General features: G+C 29.3%; 1 protein-coding gene across 1 annotated transcript; it reads right to left on the minus strand.

Annotated features, from left to right (window-relative positions):
• Positions 1 to 935: 935 nt before the first annotated feature.
• On the minus strand, positions 936 to 4509 carry LOC112744628 (cytochrome P450 85A). The gene is made up of 9 exons (XM_025794303.3): positions 3843 to 4509; positions 3008 to 3329; positions 2758 to 2907; positions 2360 to 2608; positions 2181 to 2267; positions 1956 to 2034; positions 1510 to 1616; positions 1249 to 1373; positions 936 to 1149 (listed from the first exon to the last, which is right to left on the minus strand). The coding sequence occupies exons 1-9, from the start codon at positions 4034 to 4036 to the stop codon at positions 1056 to 1058; spliced, it is 1407 nt and encodes a 468-aa protein (XP_025650088.1). The 5' UTR covers positions 4037 to 4509; the 3' UTR covers positions 936 to 1055.
• Between the last annotated feature and the right edge of the window lie 12648 nt (positions 4510 to 17157).

Raw genomic sequence — 17157 nt, forward strand, 5'->3', positions numbered from 1 at the left:
CAAAATATTAAGATTTACAATATTTAAATTCCACATAAGAATAGTCATCATCCATCACTAATAACACAAAATATTAATTATGTATGATGACCGGACCGAATTCGGGTGACCCGAGTTATGGCACGGACCCGACCCGAAATAATGACCGGGTCTATTTTTGAGACCCTTACCCAGCCCTAGTCCCGATTAAATTACACTAAATTAGTTTCTAAAGTATTCGGGACCGGACCGAATCTTCGGATCGGGCCGAGCCATGTACACCCCTAGTTCAATCCATAGAAATAACTATTGATATAATTATTATGTTAAACAGTATATAATACATCTTCTGAATACAACTTTTTTTTGGACCCTACATTAACACACAGAATGCTTGTGCGTCAAAGTACTCTTTTATATTTTTCCTATATCTATTCCCAAACATGCATATATTTACTTATATCCATAGACCATAAATTTACTTATATCCAAATATCAAATAGATTGAATGATAATTTGAATCTACCTTTTTATGGTAACAAATATTATAGAACAAATGGAGTTTTCTTTTTGTTTTTGTTTTTGTTTTTTTTTTTTTTTCGGGGGACTTGGCGGTATCAAATTTGAATAATGGAATAAATAAAATAAAATAATGTTTCTTTTTCTGTTTTTGGTCGGACAAAATTAGCAGATACCAAGTCTCAAGTCATTGACAACTAAGTCCATACCAGTTTTAGATCAAGCATGGGCCTCGAATTCTCAGCCCAAAGTATTTGGGCTCATGTTAGAGTTTTGGGCTTAGGTCATTTTAACTTGCTATGTAACTCGGTGGTCCAAAGTAATAATTTATTCTTCACCCTTCTCAATTGAACTATAAATGCTGCTCATAATAATAGTCTTAAATTGAACAAAAATATAGGAGAGAAGATGGTACAAGAACTGAAGAAAGAAAGAAAGAAGCTAATTAATTAATTCCATTCATTTTTTCCCTCTAATTTGTTAGAACATTATCATACAAAAAAAAAAAAGGCCCTATTATATGCTATTTCTCATTACTATACATAAAACACAAATGCCTAGTTAGTAAAAGATGAGACCCTAATGTGAAGTCCATTTGGTGCCTCAACTCTAGGAAATTTCATTAGTTTATCTCCTCCTACTTCTTCCCACCTGCATTATGTAACACAACATTAAATACCATATGTCAGAAATTTATTATTATTTAATATATATTCTTCTTAACTTTTAATAATAATAATAATGACTGACCTGTATCTAGTTACAAAATAATGTAAGAAAGTGGAAATTTCTGCTATTCCCAACTCTTTTCCTGGACACTGCCTAGTGCCTCCTCCAAATATCAAGAAGTGGCTCTGTGACTCTAAGCTATTTCCCTGCATTTTTTTTTTTTTTTTTTTGCAATATCTTATTATTAATTACACTGATATGAAATTAAAGCTCTTTACTATTATGCATTAGAAGGAGGAAGAATTGTGCATATTAAAAACAGCAAGTGGTTGTGGTACCAACCAGCCATCTCCATGGATTAAATGTCAGTGGATCTTGATACAGAAACTGGTCATAATTTATCTCTCTTGTATATACATATATTCTCCAACCTTTAGGAATCAAATACCCTGAAACAAACAATGGGAATACTTTATTAAAATAATCCTAATAGCCCAAGTGGTAGTTAGTGGAAAAAAGGTACCTTTTTTCTTTATGCAAAATAACAAAACTAGTTACCATAATTTCTAGTATGATAAATACAAGTGTATAGTCATTATCCTAGGGGTTACTACTGTAACTCTTGTTCTTTTTATGGTTACTGTTTTTACATGCTTTATGAATGCTGTAAAAGTGTGGCAGAAAGAAAGAAGCACCAAAAGTCAAAAACAGCTTCTTCTTGAGCCCATCAAAGAAAATAGACCTAATCAAGTGATCATAAAAAAAAAAAGCAAGAACTCTCATCTCACCATTTAGTTCCATGTCATGAGTTGTTTTTCTCAGAACACCATTGACTATTGTAGCTAATCTCGAGGTCTCAAAAATAACCTGCAAGAAAAAGACAACCTCAAATTTCTGATCAAACAATAATATAATATTTATTGGAAAAAGTAACCAACTCAAATAATAATAATAATAATGTTGCTAAAAGAATAATCAAAAGACACAAACTTCTAACTACTTCAATTTCTTACCGCACGAGTGAACCTCATTGACTTAAGATCATTACAATCAATTGGATCCTCTGGCTTCTTTCTCTCTCTTATAGCAAAATGCTCTTTCTGTTTTACAAAAAAAAAAAAAACAATATAAGTAAATACATAATAAGAGAAAAACAAGAGAATTTTTCTTTGTTTCTTTTTGTTGCACTCACTCTCATTTCTTCAAGAACTTTGGGATGATCATGGAGGTACTTGACTGCCATCATTGATGTAGTTGAAACAGTTTCATAACCAGAATACATGATTGTGATTATCAGATCAATGATCTCTTCATCAGTTAATTTGTATCTGTTTTCTCTTCTACCCATCATCAAGCTTCCAAGCATGTCTTGGTGTGTTTCTTGGGAGACTCTCCTTTCATCTAGCAACTGACTTAGAATGCTAACTATGTTCTTCCTTGCCTGCAACAACACATATTCTATCAATATAACTATGAATCTATGAAAAACTCCATTAACAATATCAGCACAATGCAAATTCATTTCCATAAATCGTGGTCTAAGTTTTAATAACAAAAAAAAAGCTGATTTAGTAGCTGATTTTTATGTACCTGTAGTCCGCGGCGATAATTTGTGCCGGGAAGATCAATAGGCAAGGAGAGTGTTCCTAGAACAAGCTTAAAGAACTCTGTCATGAATGGATGAGATATTGAGCTAGATTCCATGCCAGCAATCTGCTTAAGTGATGAGAGAAATGCCATCTGTTGAAGAATCATTACAAGAGTTAAAAAAATGATTTTGATTGATATATTTGATGACACAGATACATAATAAACAAAACAAAGTAACAAACAAACCAACCTCTTTGGTTTTGTCTTGAAGGTTGATGATTCTGTTATCCCAATGACTAAGAAAAGATCTCATGAACTCATCAATCTTAGGCAGATGCTGATCTTTGATCAAAGTAGGGCTAATGATGGATAATAATGCACCTCTCATATACTTGTGAGTGGAGCCATGAACAGCTGCAATATTGCATTTTCCTAAGATATCCAACATTGATTGAGGGTAACCAGGAACAAGCCCTTTTGATTCATTCATCAGAATGTATCTGTTCAGCTCTGGATCCATTGACACTATGGTAGGACACCCAAGTATGTGTGATTTGAAAAAACTACCATACCTGCCATTTTGACCAAAGGGGATAAATAAAGTTACAATCATTAGTAGTATGAGGTAAAAGACCTAAAAGTACATTGATGAACAGTGATTACTTCACACCCCAGTTTAACTAATTTGAGGAAAACATAATTCAGAAAAATGTTACATACACATTCATGATGTGAATGTAATTCCTTTAGGGACATTGAGACTTTAAACTTTAAAGTGTTCCATTGATAATCCTTCTACACTTTCTTCTATTCACACCCTACCCTCCAAGAATAACACAAGAGAAATTAAAGAGAGATCAATGATGCTATTCTCAATGATTTTCATATGAATCTAGGATAACACAAATCACAGTGGCATGCAGGGGATGTTAATGAAACAGCTTTCAATAACCCAAAAAAATGAAACTTTCTTTTCCCACTTAAGCAAATGAAACAGAGGAATTGTTATTATTGAAAACATGCACCTAAAAACTATGTTGAAAACAAAGAAGAAAAAAAAAAAAAAAAGACAACTTTTTTGTTACCTTGTTCTCTGGTGTTTCATGAAGTTTGGACCTTGCTTAAGAAACTCAGTGGTTTCTCCAAAAAGAGGCCACCCCATTGTCCCTGGTGGCAATCCTTTCCTCCTATACCTCACTTCATTCCACTTCAACAAGAAAACAGAGCAAAAACAGAGCACCAACACCACCCCACCAATGATTCCCAATAACATAGCCATTGGAGAGTTGCTCAAAGAAACTCAGAACCAAAAACCACAAAGAACACACTATTATAGAATTACTTATATAACAGTTGAACATTATTAACCATACAAAGGAATATGGTTGTCAATCATAGTCATCATGGGATATGATATGAATAATATTTCTCTGCAATACATATAAAACGTGTCAGTTTCTTCTTAGTATTTTTCGGAAAAATCTGATCAAACATTATTCACTATTCACCACAGTAACTATCATGATCAAACATGCATGTCTTCTTTAGGAAACTCTGTGGATCTTAGGCCACTACTTTTGACCTAGTTTTTGCAACTCTTTTCATTTTATTTATTTATTTATTTATTTATTTATGTGTTTCTAATTTTGAGGATAAGCTAAGATTATATATCATACATGCATGCATGCCACAATGTTGAATATAATGTTAATAATGTACTTATGCATGTATTTACACATATATAGAATCCATGAATGTAGTACATGTGACTTTTAAGGACACATGTTTTAAATAATTAAAGAAAAACAGTAGAGAATTAATTTTTATTTAATTAATGTCAGTCAAATTTTATTGTAAAATTATCTTTTAAAGAGTTATTTAAGATTTAGAATTTAATATTTTGAATTTAGAATTAAAAATACTTTAAAAAAATTGACCGATATAATTAAAAATAATTGATTTTTTAATTAAACTGATGATTAAAATAAAATGGAATTATATGTGAATTCATTTAAATTTGCTATGATTACAGAACAATTTTTATGCCTATCTTCTTAATTAATTATGAGAGGTTAAGAAAAGCTTTAGGCCGAGTGAGGAGTATGTATGATTTAGGGTTGAGAGAGTGTGGAAGGGTCCAATATTATTATTTGTATATTTATTTAAAAAAAAAAGATAAAAATCAGTTTTTTATTAATTAAAAATATAAAAATATTTTTTATTTTTTAAAATACGTGACATTTAAATATATTCATAAAAAATATATAAAAATAAATAAGTCTTCTTAAAAAATTTAGATGTCTTATTTTTTAAAAAATAAAAAATATTTTTATATTTTAATTAATCAAAAATTTATTTATCTTTAAAATAAAATATCATACACCTATTTATCGCTTTATCTTTATTTTATATATAGTAGAAACTCAAGTGCAGTCAACTTCACGTAAAGTTAATAGTTGAGAGCCGTTAGATAAAAATTTAGTCAAATTAGTCAAATTATTTAACAGCTTTCAATTATCAACTTTACGTAAAATCGACTGGACCTAAATTTCCACCTTTATATATAAATATGAAGGATATTATTGTAGTTAGTGCTGAAAGTGATGTAACAATATAACATCACCCATATAATTATTATTGAATACACACCATACAAACCGTAGGAACAGAGAACCGTACAATTTTATACGTATATAGATGTAAAAGATGATCACGCTTCTAATTATAGTAATGTATGATTCACAAGAGACATGCCTATGTTCTGTATAAAACCTTTTTTTTTCTCTCTTAAATTTCTTCATCCTTTCTCAATCGATCTTTACTTGGTTTCTTTTTGACTTTGGTTGATGAAGGAGATGGAGAAGTAGGGTTGTCTTCAAGTGGCATAAATTAAATAATAAAAAGACGTAAGATTATTGGATGGTGACTAAAAGAAAAGAAAAGAAAAAAGAAAAAATGTGGATCCATTGGGAGATCCTTGGAGAAGATTTGACAACAAATTAAAGAAAGACACAGATTAAATGCATCTATTTTATACCCCTTTAATTTGTTCTCACGTTTCACCACAAAAATAATAATATATATATATATATATAAAACAAAATTTTAACTTATGCCCAAAATATAAATTTATCTTTTTATTACATGCTCATCATAATGAGTATTTAAATAATCACATGAACAAATTATCTTAATTTATGACAACTAATACTTTAAAAATTTAAGTTAATAAGAGAAGATATATTTTATATTTTTAATATTAATTTTAATGTATTAGTAATGTAAAATGTTTTATATATTCATGTAATTACAGTTGTATTTTTTATAATTATTTATACAATTAATATAAAAAAATGTGAATTCTATTATACCCTTTCTAAAATAAAGGGTAAATTACCCCTTGTGACATATACAGTGATTATTCATAAATTATTCTTCTACCAGAGCTCTAAAATTTACGTTATCTTCTCTTTTCTTTTCAATTCAAGCGATGTTTCTCTTGAAACTTGATAGTAGTGTGTCATTTTCATAATCCACACCAAATACACATCTTCTTCTCCAATTTTAAACCCATAATTCCTCTCAAATCCAATAATCACCATTTCCAATCAATTAGGTTAGGATTTTGAACTTGTTCATATGCTTTCAATCTCTCATTTTAACTATTTTTCTTAAAATTCAATCGGATCAACAATGATACTCCTCTTCATCATATAACCAACCCTCATAGCCTTGTATAATTATATAACAAAAACAAACCAAAATATTAGTTAGTCATAAAAATAATGAGTCAATAATTACCATCTTAAGATTTTTATTATCTGAATAATAATTGAAAAATAATTTAAGAGCAATTAAAGATAAAAAAAATAAAATAAAATACCTTGGTGTCTCCTTTCACGCACCAATTACCATCATTTTTAACTAATATATCACAAATTTTTATCAATTTTTTAGCTCTCTCGTTTTTAGGATTTTCTAGCGATTGTATTAGAGATAGAAATTAGATTTGACGATCTTATTCGAACTTTGGAACTTTGGTTGAAAGATAATTTATCAATAATTATTGTATATGCCACAAGGAATAATTTACCCTTTATTTTAGAGAGGGTATGGTAGAGTTCATCTATAAAAAATAATTATTTTTACTGATAAAATATTACATGATTAAATTTTATACTGATACTTCATCAAAATTAAATTCAAAAAATTAATTGCATAAGCTACTAGGGAATAGGATTTTCTTCTGTACCATACACCTAAATTCGGTCATATGATTATCATAAACATCCAAATTTAGTTACATACAATTATAATATTGTATACATTTCTAATTGCTTGTTACTTGAAGTTATGAAGAAAGGTGTGCAATTCACTCTTTAATTAAGTTTTGGTCGTCTAAGTTAACATACATGAAAGATAATAGTTTCAAAAGGGTTCCAAACTGCAAAGGAATATAGTTAATATTCAAAGATTTGTCCTCACTTCAGATCCAGGAATAAACATATTTTATCTTATGTATATTATTTTTAGTTGGCTAATGAAAGTTGCTAGAACTAATGGATATCTTACAACAAACATGTGGACAGGAGAATGAAGGGATCGGACAAATGTCACAACAGGGACCATTTAATGACCACACAATAATTCAGATCAAATAATTGATATGAATAATAATGTCCGACCAATCAACAAATTACAAAGATTTTTTTTCTGAAAAAAAGGGGAGAAAGGATTAAATATGAAGGGGAAACAAATGGAAAACAAGCTAATATATTGTAACAAAAAAATAATAAGGGAAAAGTACTTAGTTTGGAATAAATATTATTGTTGTTCTTAATATTTTTTATTTGTTCTATTTGTATTTTAAATATTTAAAAAATGACCTAATATTTTTCTTTTGCCTTTAACTCCTCAAGAATACTAATAGAGAATTTATATATATGTTCTCAAATGTTAAATTTATTTTTGTAATAATTTCATAAAATATTTACCTGATTTCATATAGACATAAGAATTCCATGAAAGTAGAAAGTAGGAAAAAATACTATAATATATATTTTCAATCTTGTATAATTTAATTTTATTTTTATGAAATTTATTCACAAGGGTTATGCATGTTTATATATATGAAATAATCAATTTTTTTGTTATTTTAAATATATTTTTTTGTTTCCCATGGTATTCTCTACTCGTCAAGCTAATGATTAATCTGCCGCGGTACTGAACTCCATTTAAGAGTTTGCTAGCTTGCTATTGACCAATAATTATAAGTTACTGCATGCACAAGGTAGAATTTAAGGTGGAAATTCAGATGCAGTCGACTTCGCGTGAAGTTGATATCTGAGAGCCGTTAAATGATTTGACTGATTTGACTAAATTTTCATCTAACGGCTTTCAAGTATCAACTTCACGTAAAGTCGACTTCACATGAGTTTTTACCAGAATTTAAATCATCAATATTTGTTTAAACAGACTAATGAGTTAACTACTAGACCAACCCAATTTAGTTATTTTAAATAAGTTAATAGTGAGAATTATTAATACAAAATATTTTAAAATATTAGAAATACAAATAAAACCTATAAAAAATAAAGACAAGATTAGTATTTACCTCTAAATGGTTAGAACAATAATAATAATAATAATAATAATAATAATAATAATAATGTAGTGATTATATATATTAGAAGAAGCTAAGATAGGAATGGGAATATATGATAGCAGTGAGTTAGGTGGATGAGAAAAAAGAATGAGAAACAAAATTACAGATAGGATGCATGTGTTGTGTTAGGGGGGAAGAAATTAGAAAAAGTATCAAATAATTGGTTTTGATTTGGAAGAGAGAGAAATAGAGGGCCATGCAATGGCTGCAGAACACACAGGGAGAGGAATGTCTCTACCCACACGGACGAATAACCCTTTTCCCTTTTTCTTTATTAATAACTCTTAACTCATCATCATTTCTATACATATTAATTATTAATTAACAATATACATTATTCTAAATTAATAATTCATGGATAGGGATGAAATACTGTTATTGTTTTCTTTATATAATAATGAGCTCTATTATTTTACTTTTAATTTACTGCTGTTCATCACTCTCAAGTCTCAACACATATAAATGACATTATTATTTTCTTTTCTTTTTCCTTTTTGGCTTCGATATTTAATTTCCATTTATCAATTATTTAAAGCAAAGTTTGTGATGTACATTGAGACATCCAATTCGCACGAGGGCCTCTATTTTGTTATCTTATGCTTTTTATCTCTTTGCAAAAATTTACTATCTTTTTTCTTTTTTTTTTCTCTAATGACATTATAGTTTTTTCTTTTAATAATTGCCACTCCTAATTAATTAATTATATATATATATATATATATATATATATATATATATATATCTTTTGTTCATATCTTAGTCTAAAATAAAACCATACTCATTAAGGATAAAGGCCCATAAAAGGAAGTCTCTTTTACTTATCCGACCTTTTAAGAATTCGGACGCGACAAGGAGATCTCACTTTACTCATTTGAATGTGTAACTATCTCACTAAATTTTTTTTACTATTTCTATTTTATCAAAAAGATAGATCTCAATAAATTTTCAAAATAAAGGAAACGAGTATCCACCGATAAAGATATAATTACTCCAAAAGGTTGTTATTTACTCTATTATGAATACACGTTCCAATCTACTAAAAACCTACTTAAAGCCTTTGCTAACTTAAGAATCAAAATTTTTTGTAGGTACCACCCCCCACCTCCTCACGAGGAACTCGGATGACGGCACTTCTACAAGTCAAACGCTGCCTCAAAAGAAGTTCGAACCTCACATTCAAACCCAAACCACCGTTTAAGATAACCCTCAAAACATCTTTAACTTATAATAAAACAAAATCTAAAACTCAATTCTTGAACATTTTAAAAGGAAAAAATTTTAGCTAAGTAAATTACAGATATTAATATAATAGTTAATTCTATTACTAAAGTTGTTACTTCAATAACAACATTAGTCTTGTATAAATGACAATAACAATCATATTTTCATTCATTCAATTCCAATTTTGCAATATAGCAATATCTTCACTTGACATAAGGGCATAACATTTTTTTTATCAATTAAGTTTTGTAGAGAAGTATAGTTTTATGTATGTGACTTGTCTTGTTTAGCAAGTTCTTGATGACATGAATTATATTGTATATTGTGTTTTTGGCTCTATATTTTGAACTATCACAATCATGCCTAACCCTTATGCCCATGATATATACTACATATGATATAATATCTCATCAACTTTGAGTAGTAATCTTTCATCACCACATGCACACTTCTATAGCTAGTGGCATCAGTGAGAAACATTTGTTAATCACTTTGTTGAATAAAGCCAATGCAATACCATTTTGGTCACGCCTCTATCTTTGGCTTATTCTATCGACTAGTGCCTATCTGGAAATTTCAAAATTTCATGCTTTAATTTCTTTCAATTTTTAATTATTTTTTTTTCTTTGATAGGTGTACTACTATAATCATCGATCAACTTGATCCAAAATCCGCATGATTGTGTGTACTTTTGTATCGACGTTATCAATTCAATTCATGAACCGTCCCACTCAGTTTTTATATCAACCAACGAATGCTATCAAACTTTTTCAATTTTATGTGGTTATAAATTTCACTTTTCACTATTTCGGATTCATTTTGATCAACTCATGATTCGCCTCGATCAACCATATATCATCTTTTTACCAACATTATTATATATCATTATATATACTGATTAGATATTTCAAGTGACGATAATGAGTATTAGAAAATAGAGATATAATTATGAGTTTAATTTTGATGCACTGGCGGTGTAAAATATTTTATATAGTCGTACAATTATATTCATCATTTTGGATGACCATTCATGCAGTCAATAAAAATAATGGTTCCTTTTGATGATATAATGTTAGGTGATTAGATACACGTATAAAATTATTTTAAACTGACAATCCATCAAAATTAAATTCTATAATTATTTATGTATTTTTTTAATTAGTTTAAATTTTTTAAAAAGAGTAGTTTAGTTTATGACATAATATTAGAATTTCTGTAATTAAAAAATTTAAAATTCAATTCTCGTTGAATTAATTTAAACTAAAAAAAAAATTGATTTCACAAGAAGAAGAATAATCTTGATATTACAGTAATATATGCAATGATTAACTAATAATATATACGTACGTACAAGATCAAATTAAATCAGGGATTATTACAATGATGACTATACATTATATATATTAATCTTGATCAAAATTAAAGCTTAATCTCTACACTTATATTCATCCAAAGCCAATTATGTTCATGCACTTTCATTGCATTTTCACGTGTTTCTCTTAACTTTCTCTTTCTCAGAGTAGTCCACATACAATCGATCACTAATGTCAACCCTAATTAATTATAAAATATATTAGAAAACTAAAGCAATTTTAATCCGGAGATTATTATGAATGTCACTATAACATATAATTGAGATTTATTAACATATTTTAAAAATATACTATACTTAGTCTATTATCAATTTTAGGATTGCAAAATTCATACAATATTTTATAACTTTTTACATATTTATTTTATTCACCATCCTATTTAATTTGTAATGCTTGAAATACACTGTCGTAGAATTCTATTGTGTCATAAAATCACTTTTTACAAAAGAGTAAATTGATAGGATGTTGCATGAACTTTATATAGATATTTTTTTTTATAAATTTGCCTGATGATATTTTTTCTTTAATTTAAAAAATAATAAGGATTAAATTCTAAAAAATTTTTTATTATATAAGTTTTGATATTATATGTTATGAGATTATTTTTTTATTAGAAATATAATTAATTATGTATTTTTTTATTAGTTTAAAATTAAAAAAAAAAGTGATAACATGATACAGTAACTTCTATGACTTATAGGTCTAGAATAGTTCAATTCTTGTTAGATCCTAGGGGTGGCAACACTACCCGAACCCGCGGGTACCCACCCCGCCCCTACCCGCTCGGGGCGGGTTTTAACGGGGCGGGTTCTTGTGCGGGGTGGGGCGGGGTCGGGTTTAGGTTGAACCCGCCCCTACCCGCCCTGGTATATATAATATATATGTAAATATATATATTTTTAATATATAATATACGTAACATATATAAAATAATTAGTAAAATGATTAATAATATTATATCATATATAAATTTTTACTTTAATTTATATTATGTATGTAAATGGTGGTTATATAATTTTTAAAATTTAATTTTATTTGTTGGATTTAATAATTATAGGGGCGGGTAGGGGCGGGGCGGGTACCCGCAGGGGCGGGTTAGGGTTTAACATTTTACAACCCGCGGGTAGGGCGGGGCGGGTTTGATGCGGGTTTTCTGTAGGGCGGGGCGGAGTCGGGTAGAGCAAAAACCCGCCCCGTTGCCACCCCTATTAGATCCCAACAAAGAAAAAACTATAACATAAAATAAATAAAAAGAGAAAAGAATGTCTATGCAAAATTTTTTATGTAAAATCAAAAGAGGTTTTTGCTTGAGAAAGTACATTAGAAATATAACTACTTATGTACTTCTTCCTATTAGATTAAGCTTTTAAAAAAAATAATTTTATGACATTTTTAAACATTTAATCTATAAGAAGATGTATCTGATTAATTATATTTCTAACATTTTAAAATTTAAAAAAAAAAAATCTAAAATCTGAATTTTGATGTATCAATATTCAATACAATAATTCAGTTAAGCTTGCAGTACACGTCACTAGACTTCTTCCAATTTTTGCTTCTCTTCTTGATATAGTTGACTCTTTTTTTTTTTACAATACTAAATATTTTTTAATGAAAATTATTAATGATTTTTTCACAAATTTTAAACATAATAGACATACAAAAATTTAAACTGATATTTATGTCATTGGTGAAAGGAAATTTTTTTAAAATAATTATATTATTATTTTTTTACAAGTTAAAAATATTTAAATTATTATGTTGAATGATTTATGTATATCACTTAACTAAACAAGACATATATAAAAAAAAGATTATTATTCGAGACTACTTACCTATTATATATTATATATATAAGATAACATATACCATGCATGTTCCAACCCAAGGCTTAGCTAGCTACAACAATAATAATCTTAAAACAAAACCATGCAACAACACAATACTTATAATTTAGAAATATTCTAGTTGGCATACCTACAACATTATTCATACATTTTTGTATATATTGGGCATATGTAGCGAGTTTCGAAGACCAAATGATTGGTACAACATACCAACAAATCACACAAATCAATTCTTAAATAATTTAATTTGCATCATTTTTCTGCTTATTTATTTATTGTTCTTGAGCTTTTTTTTTCCTTTTTTTTTTAATTATCTTTCTCGAAGGTTGGAGTTAAACTTAGCTTGATATGGTCAATTTTCTTTTCGAGATATTTTTTAGGTGAAAATTCAGATGCATTCGACTTCACGTGAAGTTAATAGTTGACCGTCATTAGATAAAAATTTAGTCAAATCAGTCAAATCATCTAACGACTCTCATCTATCAACTTCACGTAAAGTCGACTGTACATGAGTAATGCTAGGTAGACAAAAAAAACAGTTAGAACTTGTCTTATTTAGCATTAATTAATTGTCGCAACAATTAATAAATGCTAAATAAGATAAGTTATGACTGTTTTTGGCTAATTTTTTTTGGTTACCAAACATTTCCGTTTTTTATGCGCCTATTAAGTCTCTGTGGTGTTTAATCTTCAACTTCGTACAGCCTTAATTTTTATTTAATAAGGGATAAGTATTAGTTAAAAACAATTCTATCCTTTTTAATTAAATAGTGTCATGTTGCTTAATTAGAAGTTTATGTTGAGAGCTACCATCATCATAATTAAGTACGCTTGCTTAATTAATTTATTTTGTAGATAATGATTTATCAATCGTTCTCAGTGGGTTGTAATATTGAATCTACGTATACTTAAATACTTCATAAGTTCAAAATATCTCTCCTCTTTAAATTAGTCTTTGGAGTAAAATTAGAGGTATCAATAAGAATAATTTTAGATAATTATTTTTTTTAGTTAACATCAATTAATTTTTTAAAATTATTTTATTTATTTTAAATTTTATATTTTAAATTGTGAATTTTAAATTATAAACTTAAATACTAAAATTAATTAATATTAATTAATTAAAAATGAGTTTCTATATTTTTTCTATCCACAATTCTAATAATTGCCAATTTCAAATATTTTTTTATTTGTTCAATACAATTTGCGTGTATTATTATTGTAACGGTTTACTCATTTGCAATCTATATATTCGTTCTTGGTATGATTGTTTCTTTGACATGGATGTTATAGCTTTTGTGGAATTATTCAACCGATTTGAGTAATCTAATTGCCATGTTTGTTGGGACCCCACACACTGGTTTTCTTGGGTTGCATTATCAAATATTCATGGAAGTTGTTTGGTATATAGTGTAAGAATCCTATGTGGTTACTTCCTGTTTTAATATTATTAAATCCACTAAGATAAACTATAAAATTTAATATTAGAAAATTGGTACAGTTTTTTTTTTTTTTTCCCTAAAGATAGTAATGCATTCAATCAATTGGAAAAGAATACAAAAAGTTAAAAACGAACAAGCAGTGGTAAAGATGGACATACATTAACCCAAGCGACATCTAATAACATTAAGAAAGTGAAAGTAGATTAGAATTTAGGAAAAAGTGGTCAACAACAACAACAACATCAACAACAATAACAATAAAATCTTGTCTCACTAAATGGAGTCGGCTACATGAATTAAACGATGTTATTGTGCTCTGTCATGTATCATATTTACAGAAAGACCGTTTACATGTAGATCTCGTTTGATCACCTCATGGATGGTCTTATTAGGTCTTCCTTTGCCTTTCACCCCTTGTCCATCTTCCATCTTATCCACCCTCCTGAATAGATGTTCTATCGGTCTTCTTCTCACATGTCCAAACCACCTGAGACGCGATTCAACCATCTTTTCCACAATGGGTGCTGCTCCAACTCTCCCTTATATCTTCGTTCCTTATTTTATCCAATCGCGTATGACTACTCATCCATCTCAACATCTTCATCTCTGTCACACTCAGCTTATGTTCGTGCTCTCCTTTAGCCACCCAACACTCCGTACCATAAAGTATAGTCGGTCTTATAGCTGTGCGATAGAAAATTTCTTTATGGACGAGTTCAGCTTTCTTCAAAATTTCTGCCGGTGGTGTCATCATCTGTCTTTCAAAAATTCATTTGTTTTTGGCAATTCACAATCTCTACACCAAAATAGCGATAAAACCTTATTTTCTTTTTTCATGTTTTCGTCTTTTCATTTCATTGCAAGTCTCTTCCCATTATTTTTTGAAAAATTCATTTTCATTATCTTCGCTCTAATTTTTGATAGATCTGTTGGCAAGATTTTATATCTGTCTTGAATACAAGCATATAAACAGACAATAAAAAAACAAATTCTCTTTTCTAATTGCACCTTAGACAGAGACTGTTAATGGTTAAAATCTTAGTATTTAATTTCTGTTTGACTGAAAGATCTTCGTGGATTATTTTCTAAAACAAGATCTTCATCTTACCTGGGCATTTCATATCCCAAATCGAAGACTGCAGCTTTCGATCCACAAAATAGTATGGCAAAGCTTCAAACGGTACATGAAAAAATTGGAAATCAATCTTGTAACCAGAAGTCACCGTACAAGAACTTTTTTTCTCCTCTCTCCATTTAATTATATCTTGTTAAATTTGTATCTGGGTTATGGCCTGTGCGACATCTGAATTAAAATTGTTGTTAATTAAGTTTACATCCCATTCTCCATTATTTGTCAAGAGTTGAGAAACTCAAGTCAGGATTGTGTTAATCTGTTGTTCTGGCCTGTTGATTAGTGGACCTTGTCTCCCAACCCAATAATTCTTCTAAATTTGAACCATGGATCTTTTGCCTATTTGCCAGAATGCACCTTTTTCTAGAATCTTCCTTCCCTCGAACAAACTCCTCCATACTCAAGATGGATTGTGACCCACTTCAACTTTTAGAAAGAATGAATGCCTGAAATACTTACTTCTGTACACCTTAGTGATCAGTAAGTTAGGTTTGGTAACAAGTCTCTAGCCCTGTTTATCATGTATTGCTAGATTAAAAGCTTTAAGGTCTTTGAACCCCAAGCCTCCTTTGATGTTTGGCTTGCACAGTATGTCCCATTTGATCAATTGCATTTTCCTTTCTCCCTATTTTTGACCCCACCAAAATTGCATCAATTATTTCTGAATGTCTTCTACAAATGTTTCAGAAAATTTGAAGCATCCCAACGTGTATATTGGAATCGCTGAGCCAATAGATTTGATTAGCACCTCACGTCCACTAACAGATAGCAAGGAACGTTGCCACTGCTGTAGTTTTTGACAACCTTTTCCTTAACAAATCTAAAAGTTAATTTCTTTGATCTCTGTACGGTGGTAGGAAGGCCCAGATATCGGTCTTGTGTGCCAATAATGGGAACTTGAAGCAAGCTTGCAAGGTCTGCTCACTTATGCTTCCATAAAACTGTAGGATCTACATTAAATTCTGACATGCCTGAGAGTTTGCTTTGGTGAAAATTATAAAATCATCAGTGAAAAACAGGCGGCTAATCGTAGGGTATCTACTGTTTATTTGAAGTCCCACTAATTCATTATTCTGTTCTACTCTGTGGAGCAGATGGGATAACTCCTCTGCACAAAGAATGAAAAGATAGGGAGATAGAGAATTTTTTTTGTCGGAGTCCTCTTGTAAGTCTAAAAAAAATCATAGGTTGACCATCCACAGTAACAGAATAGGAAACAGTAGAAACAGATTTTTGTAACCAATTAATCCATTGATCACAAAAACCTAACTGTTGCATAACTCTCTAAAGAAAATCCCATTCTACCCTATTATATGCCTTACCCATGTTCAATTTTAGTGCCATATCCCATTCACCAATTTTCTTGTTTTTCAAAAAATGCATGAATTTATGAGCTATTAAGACATTATCACTTATTAACCTACCCTTTATGAATGCACTCTGATTGTCACTAATTTCTTTATTCATGATAAATTGCAATCGATGAATAAGTATTTTTGAAATGATATTGTAAAACACTGTGCTCAAGCTAATAAGTCTTACTTGAGCCATTGTAATATCGCTATTAATTTTGGGGATGAGACAGAGTGCGATTAAAAGATTTGAGGATTTTACCTCCCGTAAAGAAACTTTTCACTGCCTTAAGAACATCTTCTTTTATAGTGCTCCAAAAGAATTGAAAGAATTTCGCTGTGTACCCATCTTCCCCTGGAGTTGAAAA

The sequence above is a fragment of the Arachis hypogaea genome, chromosome 14 (genome assembly GCF_003086295.3).
Source record: "Arachis hypogaea cultivar Tifrunner chromosome 14, arahy.Tifrunner.gnm2.J5K5, whole genome shotgun sequence".
NCBI classification, from domain to species: Eukaryota; Viridiplantae; Streptophyta; class Magnoliopsida; order Fabales; family Fabaceae; genus Arachis; species Arachis hypogaea.

Coding starts and splice junctions, on each gene's coding strand:
- LOC112744628 (XM_025794303.3), bottom strand. CDS start 4,036: ATGGCTATGTTATTGGGAATCATTGGTGGGGTGGTGTTGGTGCTCTGT. Junction 3,330..3,842: donor ATGAAACACCAGAGAACAAG/GTAACAAAAAAG, acceptor TCAAAATGGCAG/GTATGGTAGTTTTTTCAAAT. Junction 2,908..3,007: donor TTCAAGACAAAACCAAAGAG/GTTGGTTTGTTT, acceptor ATTCTTCAACAG/ATGGCATTTCTCTCATCACT.